General features: G+C 50.9%; 1 protein-coding gene and 1 pseudogene across 1 annotated transcript; one reads left to right on the forward strand and one right to left on the reverse strand.

Annotated features, from left to right (window-relative positions):
• The first annotated feature begins 12168 nt into the window (after positions 1-12168).
• Positions 12169-13507, forward strand: LOC115600256 (annotated as a pseudogene).
• A 4678-nt stretch (positions 13508-18185) lies between these two features.
• On the reverse strand, positions 18186-19106 carry LOC115600268 (olfactory receptor 14J1-like). The gene has a single exon (XM_030468604.1). The coding sequence runs from the start codon at positions 19104-19106 to the stop codon at positions 18186-18188; it is 921 nt and encodes a 306-aa protein (XP_030324464.1).
• Positions 19107-20301: the final 1195 nt, after the last annotated feature.

The following is a 20301-nucleotide window of genomic DNA, read 5'->3' on the forward strand; positions in this document are numbered from 1 at the left end:
GAGGAGCAAAATTTAAAGGTCTTCCTCCATTGCTTCAGCTGATGCCCATTGGTCCTCACCCTCCCATTTTGAACAACCAAGAACGATGGGTCTCCATTTCTTTCTGATACCATATGAGTTATCATATAACTATAGAATATTCAGAGTTGGAAGGGACCCATCAGGATGATCAAGTCTGTCTCTGTCCTGTGAAGGGTATCCCCGGGATCACACCATGAGCCTGAGAGCATCATTAGAAATCTTCATGGACTCAGTCAGGATTGGTGCTCTGACCACTTCTCTAGGGGAGTTGCCATTGCTTGGAAGCAATGAAGTTGTTCCATCGCTCAATTGCCCTTGGGGAAGAACCTTTCCCTGATATCTAACCTAAACCTTCCATAATTCAGATTCCTATCATTCTCCCAAGTACCCTCATTGGTCGTATGAGTGAAGAAATCAGAACCAGCCCCATCTCTTCCCCTCGTGAGGATCCATAGATTGCAATGGGGTCTCCCCACAGCCTCCTTTTCTCCCAGATGAACAATCCAAGTGACCACAGCTGCTCCTCATAAGTCATCCCTACCAGACCCTTCACCATTCTTGTTGCTCTCCTTTGGACACTCTCCAACACCTTGAGGCCTTTTTTATCCTGGGGTGCCCAAACTGCACACAGTACTCACAGTGAGGCCGTACCAGTGCAGAGCAGACCAGGACAGTCACCTGCCTGGGCTGGCTGGTGACACTGTGCTTGATGCACCCCAGGACACGGTTGGCCCTCCTGGCTGCCGGGACACACTGCTGGCACATCTCCAGTTTGCCATCAGCCAGGACCCCCAGGTCCCTCTCTGCTCTCCAGCCACTCGTTCCCCAGTCTGTACTTGCCCCCAGGGTTGCCCCATCCCAGGTGCAGAATTCAGCACTTGCCCTTGTGGTTGGTGATTCAGCACTTGCTGAACTTGTGGTTCAGCACTTGTCCTTCCTGTGCCCGCTGATTGCCCAGCTCTCTAACCTTCTGAGGTCTCTCATCCACAAACTTGCTTCAGATTCCTTCCAGCCCTGCACCCACGTCACTGCTGAAGATGTTGAAGAGGACTGGGCCAAGGATGGAGCCCTGCAGGACCCCACTAGTGAACAGTCACCAGTCTGATGTGACCCCATTCACTGGCACTCTTTGTGCTCCACCTGTGAGCCAGTTGCTCACCCATCACATAGCAGGGTTGTCCAGCTGTATGATGGACATTTTATCCAGGAAGATGCTATGAGAGACAGTGCCAAAAGCCTTCCCCTTATTTCCACCCCAAAAACCCTCCGGAGGGTTCCAACCCCCGTTATCCCCACCCAAAAAACCCCCGGATCCCTCCAACCCCCATTATCCCCACCCCAAAGGCCCCATGATCTCTCCAACCCCTATTCCCTCCCCCCTAGAGCCCCCAAAATCCCTCCAACCCCCAGTATTCCCCCCTCAAGATCCCTCCAACCCCCCTTTCCCCCTACCCTGAACCCCACACGATGCCTCCAACCCCCCTTATTTCCACCCCAAAAACTCTTCAGATGCTTCCAACCCTCCTTATTTCCACCCCAAATCCCTCCAGATCCCTCCAACCCCCATTATTTCCACCCCAAAGGCCCCAAGATCCCTCGACTCCTATTCCCTCCCCCCTAAACACCCCGAAATCCCTCCAACCCCCATTATTTCCACCCCAAAATCCCTCCAGATCCCTCCAACCCCCATTATTTTCCCCCCAAAGGCCCCATGATCCCTCCAACCCCCATTCCCTCCACCCTGAACCCCACAAGATGCCTTCAGCCCCCATTATCCCCACCCCAAAATCCCCCAAGATCCCTCCAACCCCCATTCTCTCCCTCCTAAACCCCCCAAAATCCCTCCAACCCCCATTATCTCCACCCCAAAATCCCCCAATGCTGGCCCTGCATTAAACTGTGACAGATTTTTGGTGCTCAACGTGGGGCTTAAGCTATTTGGCTTGAGCCCAATCAAAATTTTGACTAATTTACCTGAATAGTTTTAACTCCAACTCCAGTGCGAGGATACCCAGATGGCTCCTCCGAGAAGGAATCAGACCCTTGCCTTTGGAAATTTCACAGGGTTGGAAATTAAACCAATCACGCTGTATCTTTGGTATTCAGGGTGTGTGATCTGTGGCTTTTAATCTGGGATTAGTTTTGCTCTGTGGTTCATTCTAGGTGAGAACTGCTCAAGAACTGCAGTTGTGATATGGTTTCAATACTGATACACAGTGTGGTACATGGTACAGTGGTGTTTCACACAGAGATAAAGAATTTGGTTGGTAATTACATATTCAGTTTTAATTTGGAAAATGATAGTGCTCTGTTTCATTCATAGAATGAAACACTGAATGAACATAGAATGAAACACTGAGCAGTGTCCTTGGTTCAGTCCCTGAAGCAGACACTGACTGAGAAACTGGCTGTTAATTTCAGCAAGTGCAGCTGCTTAGGAGAGACTTAGCTGAAAGCAAAATGACAAGACAGATAATCACTTTTATCATAGAATCATAGAATCATAGAATTGGCTGGGTTGGAAGGGACCTCAGAGATCATCGCATCAAACAATTGAACCACCGTTGCAGTTGCAAGTCTGTTCCAGGATAAGTCGACTGAAGTATCCAGCACTCCATCTTATTTCAAGCTGACTCCACCAGATTTAAATAGCAATAGAATTTCATTTCTGAATCTCCTGATGGGTGTTGTTAATTTTCCTCATATATTAATGAGGAGTAAGACAGAAACCACACTGGTGAGGATGAGCACTCTTCTTGGGAGATGCAGAGCTGCCCTTGGCACAGAGAGCAACCCCACTTCTGCCTCTGCAGCCACTTCTCCCCCCCACAGACAAGGGCATCAGGGATCCAAAGTCCTCCAGGCAAGAAGTGATGGTGTCTCAGTGTCCAAAACTTGTGCCAACACTGATTCCTGTCTTTATAACCCCCTTGTGTGGGATGGGACAAAAGGCTCTTTCAGCCCCTTTGTGGATGAAGCCACGCTGGGAAAGCCCTTGAGCAACCTTATCTGGTTCATCCCGCCTTGAGCAGGGCACTCAGAGAAGGAGATGCTCAGGGGTCTCTTCCAGCCTGAGGTATTCTGGGATTCAGAATGATCTGGAGGGTCATGGGAATGATCTGTAGGATCATGGAGCAGGATGAGCAAGGGGAGCTTATCCTGGAGCAGCTCCAAGAGACACTACTGCTGAGTGAGGCTGATGCTGTGGATGGGATTAAGAAGTGAGTTCCCTGGGGACAGGGGCAGGGTTGGCTTCAGTTGGGTGGGATCATGGAATCATGGAATGGGTTGGGTTGGAACTAGATGATCTTTAACCCTTCCAACCCACCCCATTCCATGATTCCATCATTCTGTGACACAGTCCCAGGCAGTTCCAGGCCTAGGAGATCAGCTGAGTAATCTGGACATCCATAAGTCGATGGGTCCAGATGGAATGCATCCAAGGGTGCTGAGGGAGCTGGCGGAGGTCATTGCTAGGCCACTCTCCATCATCTTCAGTAAGTCATGGGTAACAGGAGAGGTGCCTGAGGACTGGAGAATAGCAAATGTCACCCCAGTCTACAAGAAGGGCAAGAAGGAGGACCGGGGTAACTATAGACCGGTCAGCCTCACCTCCATCCCTGGAAAGGTGATGGAACAACTTGTTCTTGTCACTATCTCCAGGCATATCAAGGACATGGGGGTCATCAAGAGCAGTCAGCATGGTTTTATCAAGGGTAAATCATGTTTGACTAACCTCATAGCCTTCTATGAGGAAATTACTAGGTGGATAGATGATGGAAGAGCGGTAGATGTGGTTTATCTTGATTTCAGTAAGGCATTTGACACCGTCTCTCACAGCATTCTTGTAGATAAGTTGACCAAGTATGGGTTTGGTGATCAGGTAGTGAGGTGGATCAGGAACTGGTTGAAAGGAAGGAGTCAGAGAGTTGTAGTCAATGGGGCAGAATCTGGTTGGAGGTGTGTGACTAGTGGAGTCCCTCAGGGGTTGGTACTGGGACCGGTGTTGTTCAATATCTTCATCAACGATTTGGATGAGGGTATAGAGTGTACCCTCAGCAAGTTTGCTGATGACACTAAGCTGGGAGGAGTGGCTGACACACTGGAAGGCCGTGCTGCCATTCAGAGACTTAGACAGGCTGGAGAGTTGGGCAGAGAGAAACATGATGAAGTTCAACAAGGGGAAGTGTAGAGTTTTGCATTTGGGGAAGAACAACACAATGTCCCAGTATAGGTTGGGGGCTGACCTGCTGGAGAGCAGTGTAGGTGAAAGAGACCTGGGGGTCCTGGTAGACAAGAGGATGACCATGAGCCAGCAATGTGCCCTTGTGGCCAAGAAGGCCAATGGCATCCTGGGGTGCATTAGAAAGGGGGTGGTTAGTAGGTCAAGAGAGGTTCTCCTCCCCCTCTATTCTGCATTGGTGAGGCCGCACCTGGAGTATTGTGTCCAGTTCTGGGCCCCTCAGTTCAAGAAGGACAGGGAAGTGCTTGAAAGAGTCCAGCGCAGAGCTACTAAGATGATTAAGGGAGTGGAACATCTCCCTTCTGAGGAAAGGCTGAGGGAGCTGGGTCTCTTTAGTTTGGAGAAAAGGAGACTGAGGGGTGACCTCATCAATGTTTTCAAATATGTAAGGGGTGAGTGTCAGGGAGATGGAGTTAGGCTTTTCTCAGTGATGACCAGTGATAGGACAAGGGGTAATGGGTGTAAATTGGAGCATAGGAGGTTCAAGTTGAATATTCGAAAAAAATTTTTTCCTGTAAGGGTGACAGAGCCCTGGAACAGGCTGCCCAGGGGGGTCGTGGAGTCTCCTTCACTGGAGACATTCAAAACCCGCTTGGACACGTTCCTGCACGATGTACTCTAGGTGGCCCTGCTATGGCAGAGGGGGTTGGACTAGATGATCTTTCGAGGTCCCTTCTAACCCCTAGGATTCTATGATAGGAGTCTCCACAGCCACCACCAGGGCTTTGTGATGCAGGGTCTGGTGCCTGGACACCATTGTCATGGGGGTCTCCGTGGTGACCCTGTGTGTATAGAAGGGGTCTGGAGACCTGGGGTGCCCATATCTGGGAGAGCACCTCCCTCAGGAGTCAGCAGCTGCCCTGGGTGATCATGGAATGTCTGTGGCAGAAAATGCCCAAGATGTCCCTGGAGAAGGAGGTGGAAGCCTGCTGCCAGCCCTCCACAAGACCCCAAGGTCAGTGAATGAGGGAAGGGCCAGTCCAGAAGTTCCCCTGCAGGCTGTGGGGAGAGGGCAGCTGTCCCCTGCAGCCCATGGAGGAGCATGGAGGGGCAGATGTGCATCTGCAGCTCATGGAGGAGCACTCTGTATCACGGTGAGATCAGTTATTAATTAAAATAAAGAAAATTTTAGAAAAAAGTCACATTTGAGCAACGTGAGCAAAGCTGGGGCAAGGGGCAGGAAAGTGAGATGGCTTTTGTCTCTCTGTGTCTAGATTTCCTTATTTTCCTTTCCAGGAGTGCTGTTCCATGCCAGCTGTGCAGTTGAGTTTCCAGCCCCTCAGTCTCTCTCCCTTCTTCTCTCTCCTTTCCCCAGAGGGGAAGGTGTCTCTGCTCCAGCACTGCTCTCCCCTCGGGGACTGCTCTCAGCTGCCCCTCTCCTCTGCCCTGCAGCTCTCAGAGCGGTTCCTTTCCCCTGCTTGAAGATGTTGATGGCAGAGGCACTGTGGCTGCTGTGAGAGCTGTGTTTGAATTTTATGTGCTTGAAATGCTCGAGTAGCACAGCCGGCAAAAGCTCTGGTGTTTGAGGAGCTGATTCTGAGGCTTTTCTCTTTTCTGTGTTGTAGAGAAACAAGATAAACCAGGTGCCTCAAGTTGCCAAAGAGTGGGTGTGAGTCCACCTGTGCCTGGTTAGGGCAGGCCCCCTATTACCAGGGGGCCAATAAAGGTGGGACACACACCCACAGTGAGAAGCTCACTCTTGTGTGAGGCCATGGAGAGACCAGCAGCTTGTCGAGCCTCAGGAGCAAGAAAGGCTCCTCCCGCTACACTGTGTCTTTACAGATCAGCCCATAGACTTCTGTCATGATCCTCCAGTCCTGTGACCGTTCCCACCATGTTTCAGTTGTTGTTCCTATGATATCAGAACTACCTGACTGGGCATGGAGCTCCAGCTCCTCCTCTTGATTTGATTTCCCAGGCTGCTTGTATTTGTATCCATACACTTCAGGAGGCTGATCTTCTGGTTCCTATTTAAGGAGACAGCCAAGGAACATTTTACACTCCTCTGGCTGGCCTGGTTTCATCCCAGCTCAGTTGTAGTGGTGATGGTGGGGTGATCATTGCCATCTTGGATCCCTCCCTGCAGGTCCTTCAATTTAAAGCCCCCCTCCCCAAGCTGACCAGTGGGTACTGACGTGCCGCTTCCAGGCTCCTCTCTAGTAAGCCCAGTTTTATCTATCCAACCCCCCTGCCATGGGCAGAGACACCTCCCACCGCCACTAGATCAGGTTGCTCAGAGCCCCATACAGCCTGACCTTAAAAACTTCCAGGGATGGATGGGGCTTCCACCACCTCTCTGGGCACCCTGCACCAGGGGCTCACTACACTACCCTCATGGTGAAGAACTTCTTCCTTATATCTGATCTAAATCTACTCTCCTCTAATCTGAATCCGTCCCCCCCTGTCCTATCACTACCTGACATCCTAAAGTCCCTAATCAGCTTTCTTGTAGCCCTCTTCAGGTATTGGAAGGCTGAGGTCTGCTCTGAGCCTTCTCCTCTCCAGATCAAATAACCCCAAGTCTCTCCGTCTGTCTTCATAGGAGAGGTGCTCCAGCCCTCTGATCATCCTTGTGGCCACACTTCGGGTGCAGCCATCAAGGCAGTTCTTTATCTACCCAGTGGTCTGTCCATCATCAGATGCATCAAACCCGTCTTTTACCAGGTTGGAGACCAGGGTCTTGTGTGGGACAGTGTCAAAGGCTTTGCTCATGTCCAGGTAGCTGACCTTGGTGTCTCTTCCCTTATCTATTGATGCTGTGATATTCCCATAGAAGGGCCACAAGGTTTGTCAGGCACGGTTTCCCCCTGGGGAAGCTGTGTTGATTATACCAAATCACCTCTTCATTTTTCTTCTGCTCCAGCAGTGCCTCCAGGAGGATCTGCTCCATGACCTTACGGGATACAGAGGTGTAACTGACCAACCTGGAGTTCCCTGGATCTTCCTTCTTTCCCTTTTTGAACATGGGGTTTATGTTTCCCCTTGGGGTTTATGTTTTCCCATGGGGTTTACAGATCATTCCCATGACCCTCCAGATCATTCTGAATCACAGAATACCTCAGGCTGGAAAAGACCCCTGAGCATCTCCTTGTCTGAGTGCCCTGCTCAAGGCAGGATGAACCAGATGAGGCTGCTCAAGGGCTTTCCCAGCGTGGCTTCATCCACTAAGGGAGTGAAAGTGCCTTTTGTCCCACCCCACAGGGGGATTATAAAGACAGGAAACAGTGTTGGCACAACTTCTGGACACTGAGGCACCATCACTGCTTGCCAGGAGGACTTTGAATCACTGATGGCACTGTGACCCTCATCATCTCGTGAACTTCCCACCCACCACATCACCCACCTCTTCAATCCAGACATCCCCAGTCTGGCTACAACAGGACAATGGTAGAGCATGGAAAAGGGCTTGCTAAAGGCCAGGTACACCTTACGCCTTTTTTTGCCCTGCCCACTCTCCAGTAGATTCCTGTCCCTTGAACAACTGGATCCAGTATTTCAGGTGTGGTCCCACAGTACAGAGTGGAGGGGTAGGAAAACCTCCCGAGATCTGCTGGACACACTTTTCCTGATGCACCCCAGGACACCCCTTGCCCTCTTGGCCACAAGGACCCATTGTTGACCCCTGGAGAATTTCCTGTCTACTGGGACTCCAGATTTTTCTCTGTGGAGCTCTTTTCAAGCAGGATGCCCCGTAATCTGCACTGGTGGTTGGTGTTTTTCCTTCCCAGATGCAGGACTCTACACTTGTCCTTATTGAACTTGATGAAGTTCACCTTTGCCCAGCTCTGCAGGCTTTCCAGATCTCATGGAGAGCTTCTGGTGCCTCAGCCACCTCTCCCAGCTTTGGATCATCAGTGAACTTGCTGAGGATACACTCCATCCCCTCATTCAGGTCATTGATGAAGAGATTGAACAAAACTGGACCCAGTAGTGATCCCTGGGGAACACCACTGGTCACAGGCCTCCAACTTGACTCTGCCACTCATCCCAACTCTCTGAACTCTGTTGCTGAGCAAGTTACCAATCCACCTGACAGTCCAATCATCTGTTCCTCATTTCTTGAGTTGTGTTATGAGGATGTTTTGGGAGACAGTGTCTAAAGCTTTACTGAAGTCAAGGTATATGACATCCACTGCTCTCCCTTCATCTGCCCATTTGGTCATCCCTCTGTAGAAGGATGTCAGGCTAGTCAAGCACTATTTCTCCTTAGTAAATCAATGTTGGCTGCTCCTGAGAACCTTCTTTGTGCTTGCACACTCAGAGTACTGAATATTCTATGAGGAAGACTTCTCCTTTCCTACTCAGTATTGAGAGCTACATCTACCACTGCAGAGATGTGAAATCCCCTCAGTTTCAACACAAGTTTTCTCCTTCCCCTCTTTCATCCTCCTGTGTGGTACTGACTGTAGCACAATGGACATTCCAGTAGGATTCCTAGTGGAAGCCTGAGGAGGAGCTGCCTGCAAGGGCCTGGACTGATAGGATGAAAGGCAATGGGTTGAAGTTAGAAAAGAGTGGATTTGAATTGGATGTTAGGGAAAAGTTCTTCATCATGAGAGTAGTGGAAAAAATGGCACATGTTGACCAGTGAGGTGGTTGAGGTCTCATCCCTGGAAATATTCCAGGTTAGGCATGAGGCGGCTCTAAGCAACCTGATCTAGTTGAGGGTGTCCCTGATTACTGAAGGGGGTTGGAATGGATGAGCATGTGAGGTCCCTTCCAAACAAAAAAATTCTGTGATTCTCTGATGATACGACCTTCAGCCATCTCAGTTACCATGGGGAATTCCCAGAGCTCTCCCAAGATGGGGTCTGGAGAACCCAAGAGATGCCCAGTCTGCAGAAGTTGATGGGTCAAGGCTCAGTGCTGTGGACTCTGTGGGCAGTACAGAAGGATCCTGGGAGTGCCTGAAGGGTGGGTTTGGGTATAGTGGAGCTTTTCTTCAGAGTGGGAAACAGCTTGGGCATGAAAGAATGGCCCAAGGTGCAGCTGAGGATGCCTGGAGTGGAGAGCAGAAGAAAGAAATGTCAGTGCAAGGGCCATGCTGGGGAACACCACATCCCCCAGGGGGAGCCTGGATCAGCCCAAGGCTCTGTGTGCCAAGGCAGAGGCAGGGAGGACACAGAGATGTCAGGAGAGGAAGGGGACAGCAAGGTGGGGCAGGCGGGTGAAGGAGCAGAGCCTGCAGGGCAAGAGGCACAGGGGATGGGACAGCCCAGGACAGACTGTGCTGGAGAGGAGAGAGGGAAAAGCTGTGGAAAAGCTGGAGGCACACTTGGCAGAGCCAAGCTCTCCATGCCTTTGCTGATGGCTCTTGTCTCTGTCCCTGATGGCCATGGGGAAACAAGTGGAGCTTCCAGCAGCACTGGGGCTCAGGGCCTCCTTGTCCACGTGCACGAGGCTGGGAGGTGCTGTGCCATAGTCCTGCCCTTGGCATTGCCCATCTCCACATGCCAGTGCTGCCAGGAGAGCCCTGAGGGCTGAGGGAGGGACAGGATCTCCCTCCCTTGCCAGGGGCTGGGGCTCAGGGCTGGCACCTTTGGGGAATGGGCTCAGGGCTGGGCCCTTTGCAGTCCTGACACACAGCCAGGCTTCCTCAGCACCAGAGCCACCTGCACCTTCCTTTTCCCCACCTGCCATCACTGCCTCCTTCTTCCTGACCCCCCCACACCCTGCAGGGGATGTTGCTTTCTCAGGGCTGTCCCTCAGGGGGACCCAGGCACATGCCAAGAAACTTTGGAAACTTTGGACTTGGAGTCTGCCTTGGACTTTCTTGTGGAGAAAGAAGCTTCTGCAGCTTCTCCTTACCTCTTGAGCAATTGTCATGGGCTCAGCATCAACCCCCCAGAGGGCCCATTACAGCTGTGAGCTGGGCTACTGGGATGGAGGGAGCTGCTGGCAAGTGGGCAGTGCTGCAGAGAGAGAGCTCTGGGCAGGAGCAGCTCCTCTGCAGAGCGCAGCAGGGCTGAGGGCACTGCCAGGGTATCTGGGGGAGATGAGCAAGGCAGAGAGAGCTTCAAGGAGGTGAAGATGGGAGGGGATAAGTGCCAGCTGAGTGGAGGAGAACCTTCCCAGCTTCTGACATGGTGAGTGGCTGGTGCAGGGCAGTGAAGCTGGTGCAGTTCCTGGAGGCATCTCCTAAAGCTGCAGAGCCAGAGCTGCTGGGAGCTGGAAGGGGGGAAGGGGCTGGAGGTGGAAGGGGAATTGTGAAGAGGAGTGAGGGGGTGTGTGCAGGCAGGGGTGCCCAGGGCTGTCCTTCAGAGCAGGGTCCTGCAGCCCAGGGGCTGTGTGCTGGGGCAGGGACTCTGCTGCCTGCCTGCCTGCCAGGGGCAGCTCTCAGCCTGCCCGGGGAGCTCCTTGGTGCTGGCAGAAGCTGTGGCTGGCAGGAGACAGGGAGCACAGGGCAGGCTCCAGGTGCTGGTGAGAGAGGGGTGAATTGCTCAGGGCTGCTCAGAGCTCCAGCTGATGCCCAGAAGATTTCTGAGGGGACTTTTCAGGAGTCCCTTCATGGCAGGGCTTTCCTACTCCAGTCTGGGCTCTCCTCAGGCTCTGCTTCCACTTGTCTCTCCAGGGCATGGAAAGCTCTTTCTGCACTCTGCAGAAGTCTCACAGACCCCAGTTCTCCTCAGCCCTTGTCTGAGCTGCTCCTGAGCCCCTGCACAGCCAGAGATGCCCCTGGACAGGCCCTGCTGCTGCCAGGAGGGGTCTGCAGGGCAGAGCTGAGCACTCAGAGGGTAGGATGGGCGCTGTGAGCACTGCCAGGGAGGAGAGCTAGGGACAGAGAAAGAGCTGCAGGCAGCAGCGATGGGCAGGGATGGAGAGGGAGCTGCTGCCTGGATGATGGCAGGGGGGATTCCTGCACCTCCCAGCCATCCCCTGCAGAGCTGCTGCCCTCCCTAGAGCTAATCCCTGCTCTCTGTCACACGGCACATTCCCCCAGCCCTTCACTGAATTCTGAGGAGCCTTCCAGCAGCCCCCCCACTAGGAGGAGAAATGCCGGAGTCTCTGCCTGTGTCTCCCTGTCTTACTCTCTTGGCAGCAGAACTTTGGCAGGTTCCCCTCTTGACCCTGCTGCTGCAGCCCTTGTACTTCCCCTTCTTTTCACTGGGCTGGGGGGTGAGGATTTCGGTGCAGCTCAGACACTGATGCTGCAGGTCTTGTCCTGCTGCTTTCCCCATGGAGGAAAAGCATTTAAACCACCTGAGATGTTGGGCTTTGGGTAATGCAGGGTGTGGGGCTGGGGGTCAGCCCACCCTTCCATCAGGATACCCCATCTTTAGGGTCTTTGCCTCTTTGTGCACCTGAGAGCAGGACTGATGAACAGAGCAGCTGTCCTCACTCTGCACCAAGGGACAGTCCCTTTGCCTCTCAGCACCCTCAAGGTTTCACTTGCAGAGCAACAGAAACCCCAGAGGCTTCTGCATTATAATTTTCCATATGTGTTTGAGAAACTGTACCAGAGCAAACCATGCTGAATCTGTTCAGCTCTTCTCTGCAAGCTGGTGATGCATTGGGGTGAGAATGATGTAAAGCTCTTGAATGTCAAGAGTGGATGTAATCTGAGATCCCCTTCTGCTCCTTTTTACCAATTGCTGTAGGACAGCACAGACCCCTCCTGCTCCTTTATGGACATTCAGCCAGGATAAACTAGGGTGTTTAAAAGGTACATTTAAAAGGTGTTCAAGAAATGGGAGAAGCTCTTTGTGTGTCTCTGGGAGAAATTTTAAAATGTTTCTTGAATTCACACTGTCTTGACATAATTTTTTTTTTTTTGACTAGAAGTTCAGTATCCGTAGTGGCATCAGATGTCCAACAGCAGCTCCATCATCCAGTTCCTCCTCCTGGCATTTGCAGACAGGCGGGAGCTGCAGCTCTTGCACTTCTGGCTCTTCCTGGGCATCTACCTGGCTGCCCTCCTGGGCAACAGCCTCATCATCACCACCATCACCTGTGACCACCACCTCCACACCCCCATGTACTTCTTCCTCCTCAACCTCTCCCTCCTCGACCTGGGATCCATCTCCACCACTCTGCCCAAAGCCATGGCCAATTCCCTCTGGGACAACACCAACATCTCCTACAAGGAATGTGCTGCACAGCTCTTCTTCTTTGCCTTTTTCATCTCAGCTGAGTTTTATCTCCTGACAATCATGTCCTACGACCGCTACGTGGCCATCTGCAAACCCCTGCACTACGGGAGCCTCCTGGGCAGCAGAGCTTGTGTCCACATGGCAGCAGCTGCCTGGGGCACTGGGTTTCTCACTGCTCTGCTGCACACAGCCAATACATTTTCCCTGCCCCTCTGCCAGGGCAATGCCCTGGACCAGTTCTTCTGTGAAATCCCCCAGATCCTCAAGCTCTCCTGCTCATACTCCTACCTCAGGGAACTTGGGCTTATTGTGGTCAGTGTGTTTTTAGGCTCTTGCTGTTTTGTTTTCATGGTGGTGTCCTATGTGGAGATCTTCAGGGCTGTGCTGAGGATCCCTTCTGAGCAAGGAAGGCACAAAGCCTTTTCCACGTGCCTCCCTCACCTGGCCGTGGTCTCCCTGTTCATCAGCACTGCCATCTTTGCCTACCTGAAGCCTCCTTCCATCTCCTCCCCATCCCTGGACCTGCTTTTGTCATTTCTGTGTTCCTCCAGCAGTGAACCCCCTCATCTACAGCATGAGGAACCAGGTGCTCAAGGGTTCTCTGAGGAAACAGTTAGGGATTTTCAGCAGCCATAAGCTGCCTCCTTTTTCATGCAAATGACACAATGCACGACATTCCTAGTCTGTCTTTCTTTACATTTTTTTCCTTTTTCTTTAGCTTTGATTTTCATTTCATTAAAGTAATCATTTTTCTCTTCCTTCTTACCTTGTTATCCACCCACCTATTTGACCAAGAAAAATTGTGTACCTGGAGAGCCTTCACTGGGTTTAAGTAAAATAAATGTACCTGGAACATTTTTTGTCTGCTGTCCCTGCTCAGTGTATCAGGAATGAATGGGAAGTGAAAGCCCCTCCCTGGCTGCAGCAGCCCTGGGAACGCTGCTCTGTGCCTGGAGCAGTCAGAGCTCTTGAGGAGCACAAGGGCCAGGGCTGTTGTGCTGGGCTGGGCAGAGGGGATGGCCCCGAGGGGCTGCAGAGCTCTGCAGATCTCCTGGAGAGGAGAGCAGGGGACACAGGGTGCCTCCTGCTCCTTGTGCCATGCATGGTCACCCATCTGGGGCTCTGAGCTCTCTCTGCCCCCCAGGAGCTGCTGTGCCCTTCAGAGGGGCTGGGGCTGTGGTGGGACTGCCCAGAGCAGCCTGGGCTGGGCACTGGTGTGGGGCCCGCAGCAAGTGGGCTGTGCTGGGAGAGAGGGGAGGGGAGGTGGGAGAGCCTGGAAGGAGCTGTTCTGGGCTGGCAAATGAAACCCTGGCAGAGAAAGCCATGGGTGTCCTCAGTTTAGGCTGAGTCTTTCTGCCAGAGCATCTCCATCCTCCTGCTGGGCTCAGTGCCTGCATGGGGGGAACTCCCAGCCCTGCCCTGGCTCTCTCCTGGCCCCGAGCCCAGCAGAGCCTGGGGCAGAGCTGTCGCTGAAGCCCCACAGCTGACATGGTTTCTCCAGGAGCAGGAAATGCCACCCAAGTGGACAGCCATGGGGTAACACAGCCCCAGGGACTGCTGAGGCCATCCCATCAGATAGACCTGTCTCCAGCAGGAGTGCACCCTGTCCTGGCCTGTGCCTGCACGCTTGGGCCCTGGGACCATGTATGGGGCAGCAGGGCTGGGCTGTCATAGGACCGGGGCTACAGAGAAACTGCCAGGGGGTGACAGTAAGGACAGCTGCACACAGGGGCTTCATCTTCTTTTCCTCTACTCTGCAGGAATGACTTTGGCACAGGCAAAGGTCACCTGGAGCTGCTGCCTGCAAGAGCAGTCGAAAGAAAAAGCTTCACAAATTTCACATTGGAAGCTTCATACTGTAGGGAAAGAACAAGAAGTCTCACCCCCAGCGAATCATTGGGTTAGAGGTGTACCCATAGTGGTCTTGTATCAACCCAGGATTTTGTTTTCAAGACAAAGGCAGGGAGAGCAGAGAGAGAACAGAGGTCTGGAAATGTTGGGGTGAGAGTTAGGTGGGAAAGCAGGAAGGGTGACAACAGCCTGAAGGGAAGGAAATGCAGGCATGGACAGTGTAGGACAGCCTGAAGGAGAGGTGACCAAGGGCTCTGTCAAGGAGTGAGGTCATTGTCCCCTTGGCCATAGCAGTGTCCTTGGCCACCAAGGCTGGGCAGAGGAAACTTTCTCTTGAGGCTCTCAGGATCTGCCTTCCCAGGGCCTGGGGTCAGGGCTTGGCCTTTCTGCTGCATCCAATAAACCAAAGGGTTTTCTCAGCATTCCAGCCACCAGCATATGGCCTTTTCCCTTCTCCAATCATGGCCTCCAGGGATCTGCTCTAAGGAGGCCATGGGGAGGCTCTGGCAAGCTCAGGGGGGCCCATCAGTGTGTGAAGCTATTTTGTGTTAAGGTATTGTGACTTTGTCAAAGATTTTTTCCATTCTTCTCTCAATATCTGAGCCTCTTCTTTGAGGCTCATTTAATGAGCCTCAAAAGCCCAAAGGAGCTCTTTATCTTCTGGTTTTTCCTTCATGTCTTCAAGACCTCTAGAGCTCCTTGGAGTTTTTAATTTTTTCCTAGTGGATATGAGGAGGAAGATGAGGAGTGCACATTTGCACTCTTAATTGAAAGGGAATATTTCATTACTTTGCACTTCAGAGTAGAGGTTCTAGCATCATTCTCGAAGTGATAATGACCCAGAGGGTCTCCTCAGGAGGTCTGCACCAGAGGAGGAAGCAGTTCCTGGAGGTCTGACCCTGGATGGACACCCGTGCTCCTCACCTCCCCAACCCCACCACTGCTCTCCTTGGCCCCTGGGACTTGCATCACTTCTCCTCCCATCAGACTTCTCCCCTGGTCTCTGCAGCTGGATGGTTCAGCTCCTTTGCACCAGCTCCCCCCTCTTTTCCTTAGAGAACTGCTGCACAGGGGCACAGCAGGAGTTTTCCTCCTTGCAAACAAAGCAAACAAAGCATGATAAAGTTTCATGGCCAATCAAACACACTCCTCAACCATATGCTAAGTACTAGCTGCCCCTCATGAGGTCACCTTTCTATAAGGAATAATCTTATGAGAAATCCTTTTTGTCAGGAGACACAGAAAGATGGACAGGAACACAGTGACAGAGTTGGCTGCCTGAAGCTGAGAGTAGGAGCATAGGTGAGAGGAATGGGAATGAGCAAAGAGGAGTATTTAATCATTAATCAATCAATAAACTTTTTTTGTCTCAATCCATTCCTCCACCTCAATTCTTTGGGAAAGCTGAGTGAGTAGCTGAGTGGTGTTCAGTGCCTGGCTGGGGTTCAACAACAAAGAAAGATCTGATCAGAGCATGTTGAAACATTACATTGTAATTTTCCCTGTATGGGTTTCACAGTCACTGGTCACCATGTTGGTTGGTTTGGTCTCAGAGCTGTTCTTAGAGCTTCCTCACTCCTTGTTAAGCTGAATGTCAGCTCTGCAATCTACTAAAGAGTATCACTGGGCTTTGTGTCACTGATGGTGACACTGAGCCGGTACCTGCAGCCACCATGGAAATCACCTCCGTAGTTCATGTGACACTTTCTACAGACTGTTATTTACATTTTTCACTTTTTTTCTTAGGAGAAACTGCTTCAAGACCCATCTCTGTACTTTGAGTGTCATCTGGAAATCAGTTATAATTTCGCTTTTCCCTTTTTCTCCTTTATTGAGAGGGCATAATTCTTTATCTTCTCATTCTCCATATTGCTAATTACAGTAGTTTAAGTATTGAAAATTTCTGCTGTCCTCGGGATATGAAAACCTTTGTGGTCCCATTAGCAGGAGCCAACACGACCCTGGGTGTTGCTGATGTCTTGTTCAGGGTTAAACAACTCCATGAATAGTACCTAGACATCAAGTTGCTGTGCTTGACTGCAGCAGATGTTTCACATTCATGGATCAGCTGTGCAATAACATCCATGCTCAGTCCACCCCACCCTCATGACCCCATCTGTGTGTTTCATCTATTCCTGGATGGATTTGATGGGCCCACAAAGCTATAAAAAAATTCACCTTTATCTTGCCAGTCCAGACCCACCTGGGCCTAGAGAAACAAGTCTTGTGGTGACATGGTACACCAGAAAGAAGTGAGTCAGAAAATAGAACTCATTACAAAACGAGTCTTATAAGTAACTGGGCCAAAGAACATGGTATTGAGTGGGGATACCATATCCCCTATCATGCACCAGCATCAGGGAAAATTGTAAGGTACAATGGACTGTTAAAAAATACCTTAAAGACAATGGGTGGTGGAACCTTTAAAAACTGGGACAAGCATTTGACAAAAGCCACCTGGTTAGATAACACCAGGGGTTCCATGATCAATTGAGCTGGTCCTGCTCAGTCAGATCTTCTACACACAGTAGATGGGGACAAAGAACCTGTGGTGCATGAAAAGAATCTGCTGAGGAAAACTGGGTTTTTCCTGCCTTGGGCAAAGGCAAACCCATTTGTGAGGTTGCTTTTGCTCAAGGGCCTGAACACACTTGGTGGGTGATGATGGAAGATGGAGAAGTACAGTGTGTACCACAAGGGAATCAAACACTAGGTGAGAATACATAATTTTTGAATGGCTAGCTCAATCAGTAGAGCATGGAAATCTGGGGAGTGTGAATTCATGCCCCACATGAATTGCTGTTATGTGAATTATTGCATAAATTAACAATGTTCTGTGAGTGTTTTTCAGGATAATATTGTGGTGATGAAACCAGAACTAGGTTCACTGACTGGCATCCAGTTACTTCCTCAAATTAACATCTGCAATCTGCACCTTGTGGACCATGGACATAAACTGGGACAGTCATTTCTTATTTTAAGACTCTGCTAGAATAGATGAACATCTGCAATCATAAACTAAGTTAACTTAGTGGGCTTTAAGATAAATAGAGAGTAATAATTTGTGTAGAGGTGTATTTAGGGATAAGTGATGGTAATATCTGAAGCAGGACAAAAATGGTATGGAATAAGGGGTGGAATGTTCTGGTTTGGGCCAAGATAAAGCTAATTTTCTGTCTTCTACTTTTGCTTTCAGCTCAGTCTGTTGCAAGTATCTGCACTTGCTGGAATGAACAGCCAGTTTCTCAGTCAGTGTCTGCTTCTAGGACTGATAACACTCCATGTTTATAATTAGAGCTGGAGAATGGTCTGCAGAGCCAAGGGTTTCAGCTGAACAGGACAGCTCAGTCTCTCTCTTCTCCATCAGCTCTATCTCCTACCTCTCCAGTCACTGTGCTGGAAACTGTTTTATGCCCACCTCAGGGTGAAAAAAAGAGATTTTGAGGACAGGATCCCAAGCACAAAACACCCAAAGCATTCTCCAACCCTTTGCATCCCACCAGCCACAAGGGATTGCTCCACTGCACATTTGTAAAATTTTATTGAGTATCTTATTAATATAAAACAACCCCCAAATAGCATTGAACTTCAGGCTAGTGTACCTCCACCCAGTTTTAAAGCCACAATATCTGGATACCTCAGTGAAAAGTCTAATTTCTGCATCTAAATTTCCTTAAAAGGGCATCCTAGTGGAAAAGGGTTTTTATTTTGATAAAAAAAAAAAGAGAAAGAACCGCTATTAATTCAAACAGACTCTGGGAAAAAAGAATACATGGAGAGACACATGATAAAAAAGGGCACAAATAATTGTGTTAATGTATGGGCAAATATTGGAAAGGGAAAAGAGAAAAAACTTAAATGAAATAACTTCCATCTACAACCAAACCCCATAAAAAACAGTGGAGAGTGGAGGGGTTTGTAATGAGTTATGTTACGAGACAGCTGTAAATTAAGTCAATCATTCTAATCCTTTTGAAAAATCATCCATACATCAGTTTCTTCAGGGAATTCTTGAGCTCCTGGTTCCTCATGCTGTAGATGAGGGGGTTCACTGCTGGAGGAACCACCGAGTACAGAAATGACACCACCAAGTCCAGGGATGGGAAGGAAATGGAGGGAGGCTTCAGGTAGGCAAAGATGGCAGTGCTGACGAACAGGAAGACCACAGCCAGGTGAGGGAGGCATGTGGAAAAGGCTTTGTGCCTTCCCTGCTCAGAGGGGATCCTCAGCACAGCCCTGAAGATCTCCACATAGGATAAAAAAATGAAACCAAAACAACCTAAACCTAATAAACAACTTAATACAAGAAGCCCAATTTCCCTGCTGTAATCAGAGTGTGAGCAGGAGAGCTTGAGGATCTGGGGGATTTCACAGAAGAACTGGTCCAGGGCATTGCCCTGGCAGAGGGGCAGGGAAAATGTATTGGCTGTGTGCAGCAGAGCAGTGAGAAACCCAGTGCCCCAGGCAGCTGCTGCCATGTGGACACAAGCTCTGCTGCCCAGGAGGGTCCCGTAGTGCAGGGGTTTGCAGATGGCCACGTAGCGGTCGTAGGACAGAAGGGTCAGGAGATAAAACTCAGCTGAGATGAAAAAGGCAAAGAAGAAGAGCTGTGCAGCACATTCCTTGTAGGAGATGTTGGTGTTGTCCCAGAGCGAACTGGCCATGGCTTTGGGCAGAGTGGTGGAGATGGATCCCAGGTCGAGGAGGGAGAGGTTGAGGAGGAAGAAGTACATGGGGGTGTGGAGGTGGTGGTCACAGGTGATGGTGGTGATGATGAGGCCGTTGCCCAGGAGGGCAGCCAGGTAGATGCCCAGGAAGAGCCAGAAGTGCAAGAGCTGCAGCTCCCGCCTGTCTGCAAATGCCAGGAGGAGGAACTGCCTGATGGAGCTGCTGTTGGACATCTGCTGTCTCTTGGGATGGTACACTGTCAGAAAAATAAAAGGGATCAACTGAGTTTCTCACAGAAATCCCCAAATAGCCAACAAGATTTTCAGGTTCCATTCAGTAGCTGTGAGTTGTTCATTCACAAGCTGTTTCTCCCTGGGAGCTGGGTCTGCACTCTGGGCTCTGCAGGAGTCAGTCCCTCCTTAGAACAAATGCTACAAGGGAACACAGGGGGAATCTCAGATCAAATCAACTCTTGACATTGAGGACATTTTGACATCCTTAACATCTTGAAATCCAAGAGCCTTTCAGCATTGTCAACCCTAGTGCAGCACCCACTGGTTTTCTGCTCCAGTTACTCCCCCACACAAAGAAAAACTTTTAATGCAGAAGCCTCTGGTGTTTTTGTTGCTCTGCAAGTGAAACCTTCAGGATGCTGAGAGGCAAAGGGACTGTCCCTTAGTGCAGAGTGAGGACAGCCGCTCTGTCCATCAGTCCTGCTCTCAGCTGCACAAAGAGGGAAAGACCCTAAAGATGGGGTATCCTGAAGGGAAGGTGGGCTGAGCCCCGAGACCCACACCCTGCAATCCTCACAGCCCCAAATCTCAGGAAATTTGCATGCTTTTCCAGCACAGAGACAAAAGCAGGAAAGGAGCTGCAGCATCAGTGCCTGAGCTGAACCTGAATTCTCTACTGCTAGCAAAGCAAAAAGAAGAGGAAAAACAAGGGTAGCAGCAGCAGCAGGGGCAAGAGGGGAACCTGCCAAAGTTCTCCTGCCAAGAGAGTCAGGACAGGGAGACAGAGGCAGAGACTACAGCATTTCTCCTCTCTGGTGGGGGGGCTGCTGGAAGGATGCTCAGAATTCAGTGCCCATGATCTGAAGGGCTGGGGCACTGTACTGTGTGACAGAGAGCAGGGTTTAGCTCTAGGGAAGGAAGCAGCTCTGCAGGGGATGGCTGGGAGGGGCAGGAATCCCCCCTGCCATCATCATCCAGGCAGCAGCTCCCTCTCCATCCCTGCCCATCTCTGCTGCCTGCAGCTCTTTCTCTGTCCCCAGCTCTCCTCCCTGGCAGTGCTCACAGCCCCCATCCCACCCACTGAGTGCTCAGCTCTGCCCTGCAGACCCCTCCTGGCAGCAGCAGGACCTGTCCAGGGGCATCTCTGACTGTGAAGGGGCTCAGGAGCACCTCAGACAAGGGCTGAGGAGAACTG

The sequence above is a fragment of the Calypte anna genome, unplaced genomic scaffold (assembly GCF_003957555.1).
Source record: "Calypte anna isolate BGI_N300 unplaced genomic scaffold, bCalAnn1_v1.p scaffold_183_arrow_ctg1, whole genome shotgun sequence".
NCBI lineage: Eukaryota > Metazoa > Chordata > Aves > Apodiformes > Trochilidae > Calypte > Calypte anna.